The sequence below is a fragment of the Diprion similis genome, chromosome 10 (genome assembly GCF_021155765.1).
Source record: "Diprion similis isolate iyDipSimi1 chromosome 10, iyDipSimi1.1, whole genome shotgun sequence".
NCBI classification, from domain to species: domain Eukaryota; kingdom Metazoa; phylum Arthropoda; class Insecta; order Hymenoptera; family Diprionidae; genus Diprion; species Diprion similis.
In genome coordinates this window covers 18,366,238-18,387,107 of record NC_060114.1, presented here as the reverse complement: position 1 = coordinate 18,387,107, position 20,870 = coordinate 18,366,238, and the positions used below count along the sequence as shown (strand labels likewise).

Below are 20,870 nucleotides of genomic sequence, written 5' to 3'. Positions count from 1 at the left end.
TTCCATATACATATATATATATATATATGTATGTATGTATTATATATACATATAATATGTATGTTTGCACTGCATACATATATTTATATACACGTATAGTGATGCATATATATATATATATATGTATAGTAAAATCGAGGTAGGTGCAACGGGATGTTTTCCCTGCAGGATAATGTCGAGTCTTGAAAAGGGGTATAGGAAGAGGATATAGGGAGGAAAACTTTTGTAGACGATAGATTGGAAAATTTTTTTAACCGTTGAGATTTGAATGAGTCCCCGATTCCTGCAAACTACCCAGATTACTTTCCTTCCTGTAATCCCAAGATTCACTCGCCGACGATCACAACACTCAACTACACCATATATACTTGTACCAGTATGTAGTATAGAAAAGCCTGGTGTAGATTTTTTACACGAATCATTTCTTTTCTTTTTTTTTTTTTAGTTTTTTTGCTTTTGAATCGCTAACAACGAGTTTGAATCCGCTTCGGATTACTTCGCGAATGATTTTCCCTCCTAAATTTAATTCAACATCTACATTCTACATTTCTACAGTCGAAGAATGTTCGAACTTTATTATTATTACCGAATAAACTTTTTCATCCTTTCGTTATCTTCACCATTTTACATCATCTATAATTATATGACTGATGAAATTTTTTTCGGGGTGGATAATCAGTCTGTCTTTCGTTCTTTCTTTCTTTCTTTCTTTTTGCAAAAAGTATAACCCTACTTTCCGCCCTGATTAAATATCTTCATACATAACCTAAAAAAGTGGAAATCAAAATAGATCTTTACTTCGACTAGATTAATCGAATAATTTGGTTCAATCATACCTGTGTTAATGATAATTTAGTGATATTACAGTGAGTAGTATAGTATAGGTAGGTATAGTATGATGATAGTGATATTACCATACGAGTTGTGAAACTGTTGGTGGTGCGTGTCGATTCCGGATCCGGGATGGTGAGGGTCCAGCATGCCGTCCGGGTCACCGCCACTCTCAGAGCAGTTGCTTAGTGCTAAAACCAAACCGATAGACACACACCTTGTGTTTTTTTCTTTAATTCACTTTATTAAATCCTCCCATTCACTCCTTCTTTTTCACTCTCAATCTCACACTCACTTTATATCTCGCCTTAACTTCGACACTCTCAAGTATCACTGTTCATTGTTATCCTTTTTTTTTTTTTTCTTGTTTCTTTTCTTCAAATTTCAAATTTTCTATAAGGTATATAAACAAAGACACACACACACGTGCACAAAGTTTCAAAATTTTCATTCTACCTACGAGAATTAGAAAAAACAAAAAAAAAAAAAAAAAATGCAACAAAGTTTTTTGTATGACGCGTTGTTTGAAGAAAATTTGCGATTTGGATTTTCTTCTTCTTCTTCTTTTTACTTTTTTTTCCTACATAATAAAAGAGAGGGGTTTATTATTATTTTTTTTTTTTTCTTGACTCAAAGAGAAAGGAACACACGATGACAGCTGGGGTGAAATTTATGGTTCTTTTTTGTTTTTTTTTTTGTTTTTTTTTTCAATCACATTTTACGATCCGCTTAAAATGAAACATTACGATCATACGTACGCTTGTTTGTACTTGGGTCATTTTTTTTTGTTTTGTTTTTTCGTATCTCGTTCGAACATCAGGCATTTATAAATTTTTAGATATGAGATGAAAACGCGCGTATATTCAACGATATGTGACAATTCGTGTGTCGCTTCAAGTTAATCCTTTTCCCTCAGATAAATAACATTGTTTTGATGTCACTTAATTGAAAATACAATCCGGGAATTAATTTTGTCATGTGTGTATGGATGTGTTCACTCATCCTTTGAGCTACTACAATTTCCCGCTCAATTGACAGTTTTAACACACACATGTTATACTGAAGCTGATATTTTCGATTCGAAGTAAAATATTTGAAAAATAAAAAGAACGAAGTAAGATAAATTTTTTTAGCAATATTCATGCTCAGAAGTGTGCAGAATGTTCTGTTTTGTAATTTCAATTGTTATAATTCGTCGAGACCGAATTCGCAGATAAATATAATCATAATCAAAAAAATTCATTGCGAGTTTATAATTTTTCATACGTTTTACAAATATTCATGACACACACATAGACACACACAACTTACAAAACTAATAGGTAACATAACTGAAATTGGCAATTTATCATTTCTTCATTTCTTTTTTTATCAGGAATTTTTTTAATTGTAACTGTAAACAACACTTTTGTCATCTATAATTTATATTGCAAAAATGAATCTCTGTATGGTAAGGCATGAAATAAAAAAAAAAAATTTTTTTTTAAATAATAATAAATAAAAACGAATTATTGTACCCTCAGAGATCTAATAAACGTATGCGTATATACTATAGATATTGTAGATCTTAGTAAATCAACGAAATTTTCTACCACAAATTTCATTTTTATCGGTAAATTTTAGCGGGAAAATGGAAATATTGGACAGTTAACAGGTAAATGAGTGTAGAATTATTGAAATTCTGGGCACTTCGATTTAGGAAAAGGATTTTCGTATTACGTGATTCACAAATACGATGAAAGAAGGTAATAAATGAATGAATAAATAAATAAATAAATATCTCTCAGTTTGCCTTAAATCAATTATAATTTTTTTGCTTACACTTCAAATTCCGCGAGTGATGTAAAAAGTACAGACGCCTCAGTTAGATGATATATTATTTTTCCTTCTAAAAAATTATAAATTGAACGAGATAAACTCGACGATCTTTCAAAAATTATAAGCGATAAACAATAAACCAGAAGAATTCTAAACGAATGAGCTCCTCGATTTTGTGTGTACTTACATAGATTTCAAAATAAAGGTGTAAGAAATAACGAAAGAGAATAAAAATATCGAGAGAAAAAAAAAAAAAAAATTAAATTTACATGTAAGAGGTTATTTAGAGGTGCGATTGTCTATCCGTTTGGTTTATATATCTTCAATATCTAATTTATTTCTCATGCTTCGAGAGTTAAAGAAAGCAAGTGATTTGTGGAAAGGAATTTTCTTTCTTTCTTTCTTTCATTTTTTTTTTTTTTTAAGTAAAGGAGTGAAGGCATTGTTTTTTTTTATCTTTTCGTTTGAACAGATCGTTTTTACTACAGAGACGAAAATCATCTCGGGTCACACAATACATAGTCAGAAAGGAAAGTGATAGCAGGTTTTTGGGTATTCATTGTGTAAGGAAATGTTCAAATCGTGTGTTACAAATGTTATGTACCTTGACGTGAATCCCTACGATAAACCATCCTTGATTAGATCTATCTAAAACGACAACTGATTAACTATTCTAACTCGGTAGTAACTTTTTTTTTTTTTTTGTCAGAACCGAATATATAGAAGCGAAACGATTTTTATGTATATACTTTTTTTTACCCGACTACGCAGGTGAAACAATTTTTTCATTACATCTTCGTTCCAAGGATATTCTTCTTTTCCGGCTAGATTGACGCAGAAATTGTTTACAAAGGGCTGGTCCTTTTTAGCTTTGTTCCAACGGTTGTGATGGCAACCCTGTTTTTCCTATTCGTTTGAGGTTAGGTTGGCCCGGGTTACGCCTTTATAATGGGTTGCAAGCCATGTTTGTGTACGCTTTATGCATTTCTACACACGATACGAGACTCCTAACACTTTTATACTCGATGAGTCAGCACGCAATGCGTATACATATATACATAAAATGTAACAAAACAAATTGCATGACTCGAATAAACGCGCGGTGACAAATAATATTTCCACAAATTCGTACGACTCTAATTCAACCGATGCGCAATAAAGAAATTAGTAAAACCGTTCCGCGAATCACCCGGTTATTCAAATGTTATTTCAATCATGGATGTACATGTTTCCGACCCTTTTTGCAAAACAATCATTGATACTTGCAATGAAAGTTTTCCGTGAAACTAACAGCGCTCAACGCCGACAGTTAGGCAACCGAACCTACATTCCGTATACCAACGTATCAAAAATGTAACTTCGGTTGCATGTTTTCTGGCGTTAAACGGCGAGTTTCACAGAAAAAATCCAGAATATTTTTTACTTTTTTCTTTTCTTGTCATTCCCAGTCGCCGACGACGTGGTTTTTCCTACGAAATGTAGGTACACGCGCGTCCAGCTTATATCTGTAATGGTGATCGCCACGCTTTAGGTGGGGGCTGACGCACGCTTGCGGGGTTGCCTATACGGTACATGGTATACGGTGTTAGTCACTTCTTTACGCACGTGCGTTGATACTTCCCCTCCCCTCAGCGCCGACTTTTCCGCTCCCCCCTCCTGTGCCCTCTGACAACAATTCTTTCTCCTCGCTCTATCTCTCTCTCTCTCTCTATATATATATAATATTTTCTCTTCTTTTTAAATCTATCTATTTTATCTTTAAGTATTTGTCTCTCTCCTGTTTAAACCTGCATTAGCCAATATTACTGTGCTAAAATAAATTTAATTATCTATCTATCTATCGATCGATCTATGTACCTATCTATCTGTCTATCTATCTATCTCGGTATCTATCTATCTATCTATTTATCATTTCTCCTTATAGTTTCAGGCATGCAGGGGTCATCGATTGTTTTTTGAAACCCTGTCCACCGGCCCTTAATTTCCAGACAAATCGTGTCCACGGCCGATAAATGGAACCGTCATCTTTACAAAAAAAAAGTAGGAAGGGAGTAAATGAAAAGTTGAAACACTAAATTGCGGTTGGAGGAAATTACGCGGAGTACGGATCAACAACTAAATAATAGCATACAGTTGGCAAGACTGACTTATAGAGAGAGACGCTTATCGTTCAATATGCCAGGTGCATCGAGTTACCTTTATCAACCGTCTAACCGATGGAAAATTTGACCCGAGCTCTGAGTCTCGCATGCGGTATACGAGTTCGACTCGGCAGCACATAGTGTACAAGTATTATATAGTTATACACGAAGGTATACGAAACACCGAGCTTTCCGGATCGTTATTGATGGTGAAAATTACTTAAAGCCTTAATTATCGACGGCGAGTAAGAAAGGAAAGAAAGAAAAGTCGAGTCACTTGACGCGTCACGTTTTATCATCTGCTCTCCGAAAGACATACATTTCGTATTATACGTATATATAGGGTACATCAGATGTCGGTTGGAATCCTCTATAAAAATATGGTGAAATAATGATAGAACGTTGGATACAGTAACGCGCTCACTTCACTCGGTTTAACAACGTATGTAGTATATACCGTCTTTGTGTACGTACCGCCGATATTATTGAGAAAATAATTCGCATTTGGAATAGGTGGCTGCAGTTCAGATCGGAAGAGTGGTTAACCACACTCTGAAATGAGTGTATATGAGACGAGGAGACAATCGCTGTTGGTTCTGGATGCCAGCGAAACTTGTAACAAACATGTCAGACTAAAATATGTACAGACCGAGAAAGTTCAATTGCTAGTCGGTGCCGTGCGTCGCGCTTCGTCCCCCTTATTCGAATACATGTATGTTTGTATCTATGTATAATACAACCTGGACGTTGTGATGGTTGCATCTGTGGAGCTGTATCTGAAATTTGTACTTTGGCTTTATTCAAAGCTCTCCGGAATTATCTACACCCGCCGCGTATTCTATTCTATTCTAGTGTATGCAGATATATTTCACCTTTCTGCGATGCGACTTTCCCAAACCCCTGATTCAGACTTCACTCTCTGTCTATATTACTCTGGATAACTTTCATCGCGCCGACAACTTTTCATTTGAATTTATTTACCCCTCCATTAATCGCCGAAAAAAAACAAGGCCGGAATTCGACCAGCAAATTTCCCGCGCCATTTTTTACCCTTCGAATGTCTATAACCTCTCGTCTACGAATTTAATCGGAAAGTACATCACCGAGTGAATAAAGGTTTGGTGTACTTTATTAGGAGGAAGGATTGATGAGAAAAAAGCGCGGGAATGAACAAATCCAACCACAGTATTGACGGTTTTGATTGTAAGACTCATTCATAGGGATTTTGGCCGGACAAAAACACCAGATTTGACTTTATCACACAAGCTAGACAAGATTGAGACGGATAAGTTACTATATAACCACGAAGTATATGATCTCAGAATATTTTCCTCGAAAACTGGTTTTGTTATTTTTCGTAAAACTGTTTTCAATTATATAGTATTTTAAACCTCGTACATAGTCTCGGAACGCTTGTTTCAATCAATAGTTTACACGCAAGTTCAATCTAAAAATGTATATACTTTTCAAAAATTTCAAAAATTATATTACATAATTTGATTTGAATAATGCTTCTGAAGAAACTGATTATCGCAATTTACTTTTCCGTGTTGATCATATTCAAATTCAAAGTCCTGTGAATATCGAATTTTTTCATCCAGCCGTATCCGAGATTTATGTCGCTTGAATTTGTCGATACTAACCATGTGATAATTGTTTGAAATGACAATAATTCACGATAGCTGATGATAAGTAAAAAATTGGCAAAAACGTGTATCAATTCGTATCGGAGGTCGATGCGTGTAATTATTATAAAGAGGCAAAATTCAGGGCATATTGTTATATATAAAGTTTCAAAGGGTTGATTTCCAATTTTCGTGTGACTTTGCTGCGCGGATAGTAACGCCGGGCGACATGACAGGATATCCCGTGAAATTGTAAAACGATATAGTTAGCCGTCGGAGGGCGCGGGGGAAAGAAGCAGAAGAGAGACACGCGGACTCGACGAACGTCCCAATGTTCCACAAAGTAGGTATTATGCCATGCAATGGATGAGTGTGTGTATCCACCAGCGTGAACACAGCAGACGGCCAGGCCTACCGACGGCTGCGTTCACGTAAGGTCTCCCGCCACGGAGGAGTCTCGTTAGGTATTAAATTTCGGCGCGTGCTCCTGGACAACGAATGAAAGTTACACCGTTACGTGTAGTGGATAGGAGGTGGCTCCGAAGCAAGAATAAGAAGCACCTAGTGTCAAACATATTGAAATCGCTATTGTATTCCACCTATCCTGTTCGCCCTAATTATACGGACAGGATACGTATTATCATACCGTTGAAACTTTTTCCCACGAATCTTTTTGTTTTTTGGAAATTTTTTGTTTTGTTTTGTTTCTTTTCTTTTTTTTTTTATTTATTATTTTTTTTTATTTTATTTTCTCTTTGAGTTTAGAATACTCGTCGACTTCCTTTAGCGATACCACATTCTGTTGTTGCAGGTACCTGTAGGGTATAATTCGAATTGAAATTTGCGCGCCACCCGCTGTTATACAGAAACAACTCGACCGCGACAAATGATACGGGACGCGCACGCGGCACGCTGACGTCACGATTTGGCCTTAATATACATACCCATGACGCATATGCAACGTTTATTTCACACATATTATCTATACACCCTGTGTGTGACGTACCATATGGTATGGCACCCTCAAGTATTATGCATTTTGTAATTTGATCGAGTAAAAAAAAAGAAGAAACCCTCGACTGCAGCGACGAATTGAATTATGAATATTTCAAAAGCTTCCTTGTAATACTGGGTCGCATAGGCAATTTTTACACTAACATTATAACGAAACTAATCTTGCCATAGCCCTCCGTGCGGTAAAACAAGCCTCAGTAACCAACGAATACCCAAAACTATCTTATAACAAAAATAAAATGCCAAGTGAGCGGATCGGAGCCATTTTGATTTTGGGAAAGTGTTTCGATCCTCCCTAAAAACATTTTACAAATATCTTTTTACATTTTATTCAAATTCTAAAACATTTGGCTCGTGATACTCCAATCGGAGACTTGAATCCACAGAATCGATTCACCCAAAAATCTGCAAGGTGTGTTCGATTTTATTTCAAATATTATCTGACATTTCGAATTATCACAGAGAGTTCGGCGACTGGCTCGAAGTATTTCCAATTAGACTCGTGTCTCCTATATATACATATATTGTTGCTCTATGTAATTCTGAAGGTGACGGAGATATGCAAACCTTCATAAATGCAGCTATGGGTAAAACGTATGAAAGAATAGTGGATCCGACGCGTGTGTGGATTGGTAATAAGGCGTCCGCTCCGGTGGAAAGCCGTCGTTTACTAGAATAAACACCACAAAACCCTCAGGCGTGTACATTGTACATACGTAGGTACACAGGCAACGTCGCTCAACGCGTGGTGTGTGCACCTACACTACCCATAAAGTGAAATGGTGTGTTTCCATATTGATTTTTTTGCCGTTCCTTGCACGCAATCTCGCAACAAACACGAACCGAAACGTGGGTATCTGCCGTGGCTGCACACGAGGGAACGTTAAAAAAAAAGAGGGGTGAAAACATGACATAACCCTTTTCCTGCTCATTGCTTCTGCGGTTTCAAACTTAATTTTCTAACCACCCTTTACCCCGGACCTTATATGCTTGTAAAGTTCATGCGTTGACTTATCAGTTGTAACGAGTTAGATAATGAGCCATTTTATTCAGGGTACATAGTAGAATAAGCGAGTGTTCGCACTCATCGCGGAACTCTAAAGACCTCGAATAAAATTGTGATTTTCTTTTGATCGATTCTATCTTGTGTACGCCAGATCGAAAGCGAAGAAAATGAAGACGCGGAATTGTAACGGTTGAATACGATCGCGCGCGAACGTCGAATGAAAAAAAAAAGAAAATAGCGAGGGTTAAGCGTCTCGTATCTCGGATGTGGTGGGGCAGCACAGCTTCCCGCGGAAAGATCTGAACCGAGGCATAGCGGTAGCGTAGGTGACAATAGGGTGGTGATCTGAAGGGCTTTGGTCGGAGGAACCCTTCTGCGGAACGTATTGTCTTCAGTGACACTCAAGCTTACGAGGATCCGGATCTAAGAGGGTATGGCGTTGGTACCGGCTGATGCGAACTAGTTTGAAACTGTGTTCCATGGAACGGCGTAAAGTCTAACACGTTTGATCCGATGGTCATGAAGCACGGAATTGTTTGAACCAAGAAAACGACAAAGTATCCAATACCGCCGATGACGTACTTTCGAACACCATGTTGCAGTTAGTAACGTTAACGTAACGAAACATCATAGAATAGATCGTTATACAATTTTAGAACGACTTCCAAGGAGCTGGCTTATCAAAATATGAGCATGTTTTCTTTGTTATGATTGACTAGCTGAACTTCAGACAGTACTAAAGTCGCGAAGTTATGATTTTCCCAAACACGCACCGTTGAAGTAACATTACCAATTGCAACTTCATCTTTCGAACCGAACGGTACGCAACGTATCACCGAAGTAGAGTCACTACGTCGTCTAGGACATGTTGCAGCTTAACATGCAGCTGATTGTCAGATACCTAATCTTGGTATGCATATACGGCCTACTTATGCCGATGCGGTGATAATGCTGGTGCATCTAGCCACATCGATAAGTGAGTAAAGAAGAAAAAAAAGTAAGCCACGATGCACAGCAACTCGACGCTCTTTCCACCGACGATGCGACAGCCTTAAATTACCATGGCAAAGAAGTGTAAAAACGGGCGGAATGAATTAATCAGACGGTCTTCGGTGCCTTGAACGAGTCTTCAAAGGCTTCCTTCTTGTTTTTCAAAGGCGGGTAGAATTCCCCGCGTATATAAAATACGATATCCGCTCTGTATATTCGGCTCAAATCTAACCGTCAAAAATCCTTCTCTCGGAATTGATATTTTTCATGCGATAATAAATCGCTGCGGCCACGTCCGAAGAAGAGAGAAAGAGATTCGTGAAATGCCCCAGCATAAGAGACGAGGGGTCCTTTTGTCGTCGTACGAATCGTGGTGGTGAAGTGTTACAACGGAAACGTGGCGACGGCGTGGCGATGGCGGCGTCGTGACGGCCGCGACGGCGCGGTTATCACCAGGTATCCCGCGTGACTGCGATCAATACTTTGTACGCGGTGTTACGTCGGGCAAAGGAGGTTGAATTTGAAAAGTGGCATTTGGCGCGCTGTTATCTCCGAATGATATGGTAGGGAGGAGTCTGTGCTCTCTAGCTCTCACTCTCTTTCTCTCTCTCTCTTCTCCACGTGGAGAGCACGTGTACCAACGCGAATTACTTGCAATACCTGCAGCACACATCCTAATTTCCGCATCGATTTGCTGACGTCTCGTTGCCCTAAATGAGGTGGGAATTTTTGCTGATCATATCTTTACCCTAAAACTTGACTAACTTTTTCTCTATAAATATAAAATTCCCACAAATTATGTCCGGAGCTTATCCCTTGAAGAGAAAAACGTTTCAAATGAATAATTTGGAATGATTTGAACGATATCTGCATTTCTTTATATCTATATAACCGACGGCTGTTGTCTCACGTTTGTGTCAGGATTTTTGAACTTCGGTGTGTATAAGAAGGGATGACGGGAGTCGGTTTGGCGGTGGGAATTTGAAAGCGGGTTTCGTGTGAACGAACGATCAGGATTCGGATCGAATAAACTAACCTGCCAGTCTGAGGGCAGACATCCGCTGAAACTCCGGTTCCTGTAGCCACTTCCACATCCGTCGAAAGGTCTCACGACCACTTTTCAGTTTCGACCAAGGTTTAGGATTACGAAGAAGGTCACTGAGGGTACCCTGACTCCGGCACAGCACTCGTTGGGCGAATATCGCCTGCGGGATACTGTATCTTTTGAGTTCGGCACTGATTCTCTGTGCCAATTCCTTCGTGTTTATTTCCTCAACTTCACCGGCCCCGTTACCAGCCGAAGATACGGTCTTCATAACAACCGAAGTATGCTGAGCGTGTTGCTGCGCGTGTTGATTCAACTGGGATTGCTGCTGTTGCTGCTGCTGCTGCTGCTGCTGTTGTTGTTGTTGTTGTTGCTGTTGCTGCTGCTGTTGTTGTTGCTGTTGCTGTTGCTGCAAAGCCGACTGTTGAATTTGCGTTTGCATCGGTGGCGGCGGCGAGGAAGTCGGTACCGATAAACTCTGCGGCGAGTGATGCGTTGGTGCAAAACTGGCCGCAGCGGAGGTCGGTGGTGAGGGTGGACTAAGTGCCGCCGGACTTTGCTGTAGTCTCGGTAAAAAGGCAGGTTCGTAGTGCGGACTGGCCGACTTGTGAGGTGAATTAAGACCGCTCTGGCTGTAGGCGCTCTGGGGTGACAAGGGACTTGGTTGAAGGCCCGCGCCAGGCGATGGATAATTGTGCGGAGGTGACATACCCATGGATGGTAGCTTGTCGTAAGGATAAGGCGAACCCCCGATACCAAGTCCGATGTTACCAAGACCGTTGTTCTGCATGACGGCGAAACTACCGGAAACACCGCTGCCGGTGTGTTGTACACCGTAAACAAACTTGTCACTCATAGTAGAGATCGGTGGCAACGGTTGGAGCGGTGTCAGGGTGGCGTAGGAGGAACCCGGACTAAAACCAGGCGGCGACATTCTCTCGGCGACGGAAGTAAGCGTCTGATAAGTAGGCTCGGGTTGCATAGCGCGAAAATCCGTAGCGTCGATCATGCTTGCCACCGACACACTTATCCCCGACGTCGGCGAGAGTTTACCCGGACTCAGGAGTTCCGAGTCGGCGTCCCGAGAGTCGACGTCGACGTCCTGCGGCGGCACGATGACGGATAATGACTCCCTAGTGGAACCAACACCTCCACCGCCTCCACCGCCGCCCCCGCCTCCTCCTCCTCCTCCTTCTCCTCCTGGTGGTTCCTGTGACGAGGACAGGTCCTCCGCGACACCGAGTTCCCGTTCCTTCTCTTCCTTGACGCCGAGTGCACCGGCCGAGGCGAGCAGTTCCAACGGTAGGCTCGCGCACGCGATATCGGGACTCTGCGAGGCAGACGACATCCCTTCAACGCAGCCACCACCCCCGCCACCGTGGCTACTGCCCTCGTGGTGTCTACCCCCACCCACGCAGTTACCATTCGAGCCCCCACCGTCGCGACGGCCATGCGTAGACGGTATTACCGCCGACGGAGAATCGACCGATTCCAGTAATTGCTCGCTATGGTGCTGACGATCGGAAACACTGCTGCCTATACCTTCCATTGACGCACATTTAGTCCGGTTGGTACACTCCTGTCGGCTGGTCCTGCTTCTTTTTCCTTCTCCTCCTCCTCCTCCTCCTTCTCCTCCTCTTCGTCTTTTTCACCTCTTCCCTGTCCACCTCGTCTTCTATCACCTCCGCAACAACCACCGTCTTTCTTCACCCTTCGCGAGGGGTTTCCTATTGCACACGCGCGCGCGATCCGACCTCCCCGAACTCGCACTCTCTGTTTCTTTATCCCTTTGTTTGTTTGTTTGTTTATATTATATTATACAATACGTATGTATACCGTTCTCTGCACTCGTCACGTCGTTGATTCGTCTCTTCCGTCACAAGACGACAACGGCTCGAAGTCTCCCTTCGTCACTGTACGTCCGCACCTGGTCAGCCTCATCGAGACACCGCGGTAAACAACTGCGGGCATCTACGACGCAGTGTCATCACAATAAACCTTAACCTTAACCTTAACCATAACATTAATCTTTACCTTAATCACACGTAAACCGAGCACCCGCGTTACAAATATACGTGGATGTATGAGGTAAAACGACACTCGTGTCACTCGATTATCACGGCGGTGGAACAACAACGAGTTACGGGAGAACCGATTACCGGGGATTTTTCAACGTAAGAGTAAGCAGCTTCACCTGGCACGCGGCTCGGCCGGGACGAGCTTTTAACCATCACTGACAACGAGTCCCGATGACAGTTATTTCCTCGGATTGTCGGCATAAGGAAGCGGCAACGTATAAGCGCCGGCCAGCGAGCGCCCATGACATACGCGAGGCGAGTGAGTAACACCACCGCCTGGACGCAGTCTCTGATGCGTCGGCGCTCACCCGGGTTCCCGCCCCCTTGCTTCCCCTGCACCGAGAGACACACGCCGCCGCTCACCAGGTGTCCTTTATAACGCCGCGCCGCGACACACGGGAGGAGGGAAGCAAGCAAGCGCTGGCTCCGAGTCTCCTCCGAGTCTCTGCTTCTCCTTGAACCTAGGCTCTCCGTCTAGTCTCTCTCCTCCAGGTAGAGGCTGGCTATTGTCGGCCCCCTGCAGCAGCCGTCGCTTCGTTTTTAAGGGTGCCGCAAAACTGCGGCTCTCCGCTCCGTTACACACTTCCGCAAAACACGCGCGCGCACCAACACAAACGCACTGGAAAACAAGAGCGTGTAAAACCGCCCTTTATCCAACTTATTATACTCGAGTCTCTCTCTATAGCTCTTTTCTTCGCTCTACTTGATCGGGGAAAATACCGCACGCACTCTCCGACTCTGATACGACGGCCGGGACTCTCCGGGTACCGAGACAACTACGTTCGAGGGGGGGTGCAGGCTGCTCCTCGACGACCACCCTTTCCACTACCGTCACCGCTGCCCGCCGACACTACTACCATTACTACTGGCCGATGCTGACGCTGCTGGTGGTGTTAACGCCGCCTATCGATTTTCCGATAGCACGTCCCTCGCTCTCGGTTCGATTAACCAATAACCTCGTATTCGACTATCCAATCGACCACCCGGAGCTACTTTCACCCTCCTGCTGCACCGTTACTGTTGTTGCGACTTTTCACAGCCACCTGCGTCGACGACAAATTTTCACATTACGGTTATACTGCACGTCCATCTTTCTTTCTACTGTCTCTTGTTTCACTCGTTCTTTTGTTTTTATTATGCTCTCTTTCACTTCGATGTTATTATATCTTTGTTTTATTTTATTTGATCATACAATCGATCATGCAATGTAATCAAGATCGAGACGAATTGTTCATCATCGACGATAATGAGCTTCGAAGTTCGCGACAAATTTTTTTTGCCAAAATTTCGACTGCTCTTCGATTGGTTGAAAATTATAAAACGCTGTAATCGAGGCTCTGTACCGTTCGAATCCGTACGTCAATCGTTCGAATCAATACCGTTCGAAGTAGGTTGAGAGACGCGCGTAAACTGCGCGCGGAATCGCGGCGGCCGAAGGACGTAAGGCGGTACGTTTTATATCTCGGCACTGCACTACGTATATCATTCGTATCAAAACTTTCGACAATGTTGCATCGTGTCTTAGAGATGGCGACGGTACAGGCCTACTTTCTCGGATTGTTTAATACGCGTGAATTTCATGCACTGCGATATCATTTCAACCCCGAGACTCGGCTCGACTCGTCGAAAACGTGACGCGTCCGTAGAAATCCATACCCCGCTCGACGTTTCACTGCAGGTTATTTGCGAATGTATTTTTTGAAACGCTCAACGCGAACGGTATCGAAGAGGCCACGAGGTTTGACGCGACAACCAGAATATACAGAGGTAACTACTACCAAACGACGGAACTGCGCGGATCGCGACTTTGCGCACCGGAGGGCGGGGATCTCGCAACGGGAATCTCTAACGAACTCGATGCACAAGGGAGGCTGGCGGCGAGGGGTGACTACCACCCAGGGCCGTCTGGTCGGCGTAAAAACCCGCGCTAAAAGGGGGCCCCAGGTATAAAATTACGCCTGCATACCTGCAACAAAATGGTGGATGAACGAGGATTTGCATCCCGTTACACCTACGTATGTACGAGCGAGTCAAATATCGAACTTAAAGTTCTGCATCCGCTCAGTGGAAAATTATCTCCCTCATGAAGTCTAGGAGGGTGAGAATCCGGATTACTTCGCGTCAAGTTCGACGCAAAAATTCGATCGCAATTGACGAGGACTGAACCGGAAACCGATGCGACGTTTATCGGCGCGCGGTATCGACCCGCGTTTTGTCCCAACGTAGCGGAGGGCAGAGGGTGGCGACGGCCCTGAGGGATGCCGTAGGTTCGGGGCTGTGGCTGCGTGGGCAGCTCCGAGAAGCGATGTAGCGTCGATATCTCGCTCTATACGAGGCGTCGCGGCGCCATGCGGGGCGGTAAAGGGGCGCCGCGTGCCGTTCGTAGGCGAGGGGCGAATGCGGAGAGGCGGGGAGGCGGGAGTTTCACATGGAATTAATCGATACGACGACCGATATGTATTATGTACCCTTATACTCGCGGTGAAATGTCGCCGCGCGGCGCTACCGGCTCTCCTAGTCGCCGGCGCTACGCTGTAAACTATATATGTACGTGTAAATACGTGTATGTATGTGTATTGTGTACGGCATATACACACGTGCGAAGACGCGGTGTCTTGTACACTTTCGTGTACGAGTACCTACCTCGACGCGTATAACGCGCTTCGTTTCGCCATACACAGCGCAACAATGAAATATTGCTCTATCTCTCTATAGAGAATTTTCAAAAACGAGACAATCTGTTTCGTAGGATTTTAAAATGTAAATAGTCGAAAAGTATAGAAGCGAAAATTTAGAAAGGTCAAAGAATAGAAAACCAAAATGCAGAATAGCCAAAATTGTGATTATTCTCTATTTTGATTTAACATGACTGTTAGCTCTGGTTTTTTGAACCTATATTTTCGATTATTCACGCTTGAAAATTGTGTAAAATAGATTTTTGCACAACATCTCTACATACTTGCGCCAAACCCTTCCTAATATCATCAAAATTGCAAAAAAAAGCTAAAAGGCTCTGCGCGCTTATAGCATATATTTTGTCTTTATCGATTCCACTATCGATATACACTGTCATTTCTCCCATTGATTGATACACCACGAAATACTCGCAGAATTACTCGGATTGACTGATGGAAATGGTACCAGTTGTTTGTTTTTTGCCGATACGAAAAAAAATATAATAAATAAATAATAAACCTGAACCCAATGTAAGCCACGGATTCGATAGACAAACCTTCTGTCATATACCTTACATAGGTTATAGACTCGCAGCACTCGCTGCTTGCCCAACGATGCTCAGTTGTGTTATTTATCGATCAAAATATCAATTGAACGCTGCAATTTTTAATTCCAGAGCAGCTTGCGTCAACCGGCTAGTCGACCCCGACACTGTTTTCTTCTACACAAATCGATAGCTAAAAAAACTGTTACGTACATGTATATGACTATCTGAAATCAAAATAAATTTTCAACCGTTACTAGAATCGAGCATGATAGTATATTTAACCATAAATGAAATATATGCCCTGTTCCACCAACTATCAGGCAGCTTTTTAACCTCAATATTCCGATCTGGCTGCAACTTGTATTTTTTATAGTTCCATATGCTAATTACGAGATAAAACAGTCTTCCAATTTTTAGAATTTAAAGTCTTACCCCTTACATACGTTGATCAATATTATCACGTGTTATTGTTTACTATTCTAAAAAATTCAAGATATACTTTAAAATGTCGAATTCGTCTTACCAAAAATAAAAACAATCAATTTGATGGGCCTTTGCATTATACAGCGGTAAAAACCTCGATAGAACCTGAATTTTTTGTGCAGTTTCTGAGGATCTATACCTTCAAACGAATATCATATTTTTAAAGATCAAACTATCCTTCCATACAAAAAAAAAAAAAAAAAATGTGACAAAATTCATCAACATGTATCACGTAAACAGTGACGCCCAAAGGTTAAATTTTTTTAAGGCTTTTCACATCTCAGTGCACACTATAATAAACATATCCTAAATTGTAACGAAATCGAAAAAGTTTTACCTAAAAAAAGTCATCTTGTATATACCTGCCGCAACTGAAATAATAAAAAAGGAACGTATTCATGAGAAATTTAATAAGAATATTTAAAAAAAAAAATCTAAATTAAAAAATAAAAGAACCGTAATTTGAATAACCGGTGCCGCACCAAAACGATAGAAGGAGTTTTCGAATCGCCGGGCGCTTCCCTGCGAGGGTTCCGATCGGGGCTCAACGTAGGGGTCTGGATGGGGCCCATATGGAGCTCCCCGGCGTTAACCAGTGGCTGGTAACATATGATCGCATAAACTTCACCACCGGATCGAGACTCGGATCACGCTTGGGTCTCGGGCACGTTCCCATTCGCCCTGCAGTGAGCTACCGTCCTGCACGGAGGGGGCCCCCAGGGCGGTGCTCACCTGCCGCCAGGTGCGAGTTCAAGCCATCTGCGGAGGGCCCGTCGGGCCCAGTTTGGATCCTTTGCGCAAGCACTCTGCTGACTGGCGGTTTAAAGCGAACCGGCATACGTGAAATAATACGACGTTCGTATACGGTGTAACATCATGAATGAAAAACCCGCGCGGGAAAGAGATGCTCGATCGAATTTTTTTCGACTACACTTCATATCTCGCGACAATGCAACTTACACTTGCAATTGACAGTGTTTTTTTTTTTTTTTTTTTTTTTTTTTTGAGATTGTTTTTTTTTTTCAAGGAAAAATCGACGTCGTTTCAAAATTTACGCAATATCGATAACCTTTCTGCAGTTTTTATAATGCTGGTGAATTTTCGTAGAACAATCATAATATGTGACGGTCGATTTTCATAGGTTGGAGAATATCAAGTTTTGGTTAGTTCGTCGGAAAGGGGTGAAGGCATAAATTATTCATGGTACAACGGATCGTCACCAGATGACGCTGGTGCTCAGCGCTCTCGAAATCGAAGGATTTTTTGTACTTTAAAAAGCGTTGTTACCGCATTTTCTATACCAGATCAAAATAAAATGAATTTCAACTGACTAATTGTGTGTACTTGATTCCCGTGTGGATAGTTGAATCACCGCTAATAAACTTCATTAATTCTATAGCTTGTAGATTTAAGCAGCTGTTCTTGAAAGTATCGCTTTGCGTATAATAATAGATAGTAAAAAAGAAAAACTTGAGATGGAGGTAAGAGGAGAAAAAAAATTGATTGTAAATAAACTCGAAATTATAAATTCGCGAGGATATAACACATTGTTTGGCACACATGATACATGTAAGGATACAACTGGTAATCAGAGGAACGCAAGACTTGTCACCGGTAGCGCTTTTATCACATACCTACTTGAGTATCGTGTTTCAGAGATCATGCGTTTAGCAGCGTTATAGCTGAGTACCTACACGCACATGTTATATGCACATGAATATGGGTGTCTCATAGCGCGAGGAGAGCGTTGCAGGTACACACATTGCAGTTTAATTATATATATGCGGGAGTAGTAGAGCTCGGTAAATTGGAAGATACATCAATTGCGTTATTGATAATCGAATATAACAGGATGTTCAATCGTACTCGGCGCCTATCGTGATGCTAACTTCTTCGGATACGATCCTGGTCTGATGGTACCATCGATTCGTGTCCAAAACAACTGTGGATAAATTGGAGATATTGATAAAGTCCAATCTCGACATGGATGTCGATGATAAAGTGACAACTTCTTTTTCTATTTTTTTAATCTCATACTTATTTCTCCGGGTTCAACGGTGACCGTCATTCGGCTACAGGTGTAGTGACACTCCCTCGGTGGTTCGAGTATCCAGAGTTTTTCCCCTTTGAGCTGAGCCTGCCAAGAAGGATGTTCGACGTCGTCGACCTTGGAAAAAAAGATCCCTGAATTACCTGCCGTCGGTAAGTCGCAGTTGATCGACACTCTGCACGCACTGCTCAGCGTCAATCATAGCCGTGTAGGTTGAACAGGGTGTATATTCCACCCCTTGACGCATTCAGGGCTGAATGCACACCCCGTTTTACCATTGCTCGACATGCATCGAGGGTAAAGTAACGATATCAACTAATCAAGTTGGCTGTAAAGTTGTCGTCAGTATCGCAGAAATCTGTTTTTCAATTCGGTTACCAGCGAGGATCAGTGTAGTAAAGTGACTTTGATGCAATCGGAAAGAATATAGTCGTTGCTGTTGTTGTTCAGCGAAAAAGAGAATCAATTTCAATTCTTGGATCATGGGAAAGTAAAATCTGTGCCTAAAACTCACGTGCATGTGAGCCCCGTATCCGGAACTCCCCATGAAGATCCAATCAGTTTTTTCACTCTCGGCAGTATCCGGTAAAAAGTAAGGAATCTCGTAATGTTCCCTCAACGTTGCTCCGATCTCCTCGTCACAGTTACTCCTTGAATCACGTGATACGATAGAATAATATTTCGTTCGAAATACACTTTTCAAAAGAAAATAATAATAATTTTATGTTGCCCTACCATCCGATGTACCATGGCTTTGTTCCAGCCAATTGACGGGCCCGACTGGCGCTCATGTTGAACACTTCTTGGAGATTTTTGAACTCGGTTTTGTACGGAAAAAACTGACAGTCTGCTTCCTGTCCTTCGTACAGCGACTTGAAGAAGTCGAATGAAAACACCTTGGGCGCTGTCCAGTTCGTCGTTGCATCGGTAACGACAACCGGTCGGCCGGAATAAGCGTAGCTGATTGTGAGAAATATTATGAGGGTTACAATTACAACTGGAGATAAATTTCGACGAGTTATTGACGAGTGACGAAAACGGATGCGATTCAATCCCAATTGGTCACATCTCAGTAGAATCGCGTAACGGTCACACAGAGTGGAATTCACCCAATTCTCCAGAAAAAGTGATATCTTGCTTCAACAATAAGTGCTAAAAATCTAAAAAAATATCTAAGTATTGTTTAAGGATCGCAGAAAAAGCTTTCTCAGTTTTCCTAGCCAAAATCACCACAAATAAGAGTCTCTACGAGGAGTTTGAAAAGTTTTCGGGGTGAAATTCACCCCCAGTGAGCAATTAGGGTTATAAGATGATATATCTTAGTCTAAAAGATCGTCTCCGTATCTTGTTATTTTGATAAAAAGTACCATGCAGACCATACATTCTCTATGTTAGGTCAAGCTGATTCGGTTAGATGAAATTAGGATGAAGTTATGAAACTCAGTTAAGCTCACCGAAGTTCGAAGAGAGCCGGATCGATTTTGGTTACTTTATCAACCTGTTGAATCCCCAAACACATCGAGCAATCCTGTGGCGGTCTGAATATCTGGTGAACCGAGGAGGGCATATCGATGATGCACTTTGAACATAAGATAAGAAACTTTAGATCCTGATATTTCTTTCCGACATTTATTTCTTGGCTAAGATTAAAATCATCAAAGGTTTTTCAAAAGATGTTTTGTACAGACCTTGTCACGTCGCGTCGGCAGCAACCCATCCTTAGCGTGACGAAGAAACAGGATAGTAAAAACCACGGCGAAAAAAGCGTGCTTTTTTTTAAAGAAAAACTTCGCCTGCCGCAGGCGAGTGTAAGCTCGCAAATGGAACTTGGCTCGGTTTGCCAGTCCGATTTTGTCCAGTTCACCGAGGATCCCGATCAACTCTTTCCTCGCGTTCTCCAAGGAGCGTCGCGACTCCGTCGAGGATCGCAGCTTCTCACCCCTGTCCGCCATCGCGTTTAGCTCAGGAAACACTGTCGTCGCTTTCGAGTAACGCCCAACATCTGCTGCGCCTCCTCGATATGTGGCCAACACATCGTTCGCCGCCTCCGATCACGACACGCCATCGAAGGAGTCCGAAACCGAAGCCCCATTCAATTAGAAATCAAGTAAATCATTCCAATTCGATAACATTGGTTTAGAATGATTTCTAATTATTTGTATCTTGTAATGTCATTTTTAATGGTTTTCAGTGCACCAACATGATGTCCAGTAAAAAATCCTTGACAAATTCAAGGTCACTTCCAGGACATTGGTGGGTTATTCAAGGATATTGAAAAAGGATGTTTCCAGGACACAAGAAAAAGTCAAGGATAGGTTCCAGGATCTTTGAAGAACAAGCAAAATTCAAGGACATTTTCACGACCGCTGGACAACATGACCAAGTGATTTTCAACGTTAGCCATGATTTTCAATTATTTCCGAGCGTTCTAGGCGATTTTCAGTTGTTCCCGTGTCGGATGGAATCGTAGGGAGTCGGAACAAACCACTGCAAATTACTTTGTGAACTGGAAATCAAGGAAAGCAGTACATTGTAACCTAGAAATCGATAAAATGCTAACGAATTA

At 42.1% G+C, this 20,870-nt stretch overlaps 2 protein-coding genes across 4 annotated transcripts in view; both read right to left on the bottom strand.

Annotated features, from left to right (window-relative positions):
• LOC124411459 (one cut domain family member 2-like) overlaps positions 1-12,476 on the bottom strand; it is a 40,594-nt gene extending 28,118 nt beyond the window's left edge. For 2 of the 3 annotated variants that reach the window (XM_046890563.1, XM_046890565.1), the window contains exons 1-2: positions 10,462-12,476; positions 915-1,022 (exon numbers count right to left, since the gene is read on the bottom strand). In XM_046890563.1, the coding sequence (XP_046746519.1) occupies positions 915-1,022; positions 10,462-12,019 (1,666 nt within the window). In that variant the 5' untranslated portion in view covers positions 12,020-12,476. The remainder of the gene's footprint in view (positions 1-914; positions 1,023-10,461) is intronic. The other variant, XM_046890564.1, reaches the window with a different exon arrangement.
• A 5,585-nt stretch (positions 12,477-18,061) lies between these two features.
• On the bottom strand, positions 18,062-20,373 carry LOC124410972. Its single transcript, XM_046889737.1, has 6 exons — positions 19,993-20,373; positions 19,759-19,883; positions 19,040-19,264; positions 18,819-18,954; positions 18,292-18,421; positions 18,062-18,196 (listed from the first exon to the last, which is right to left on the bottom strand). The coding sequence occupies exons 1-6, from the start codon at positions 20,254-20,256 to the stop codon at positions 18,111-18,113; spliced, it is 966 nt and encodes a 321-aa protein (XP_046745693.1). The 5' UTR covers positions 20,257-20,373; the 3' UTR covers positions 18,062-18,110.
• Between the last annotated feature and the right edge of the window lie 497 nt (positions 20,374-20,870).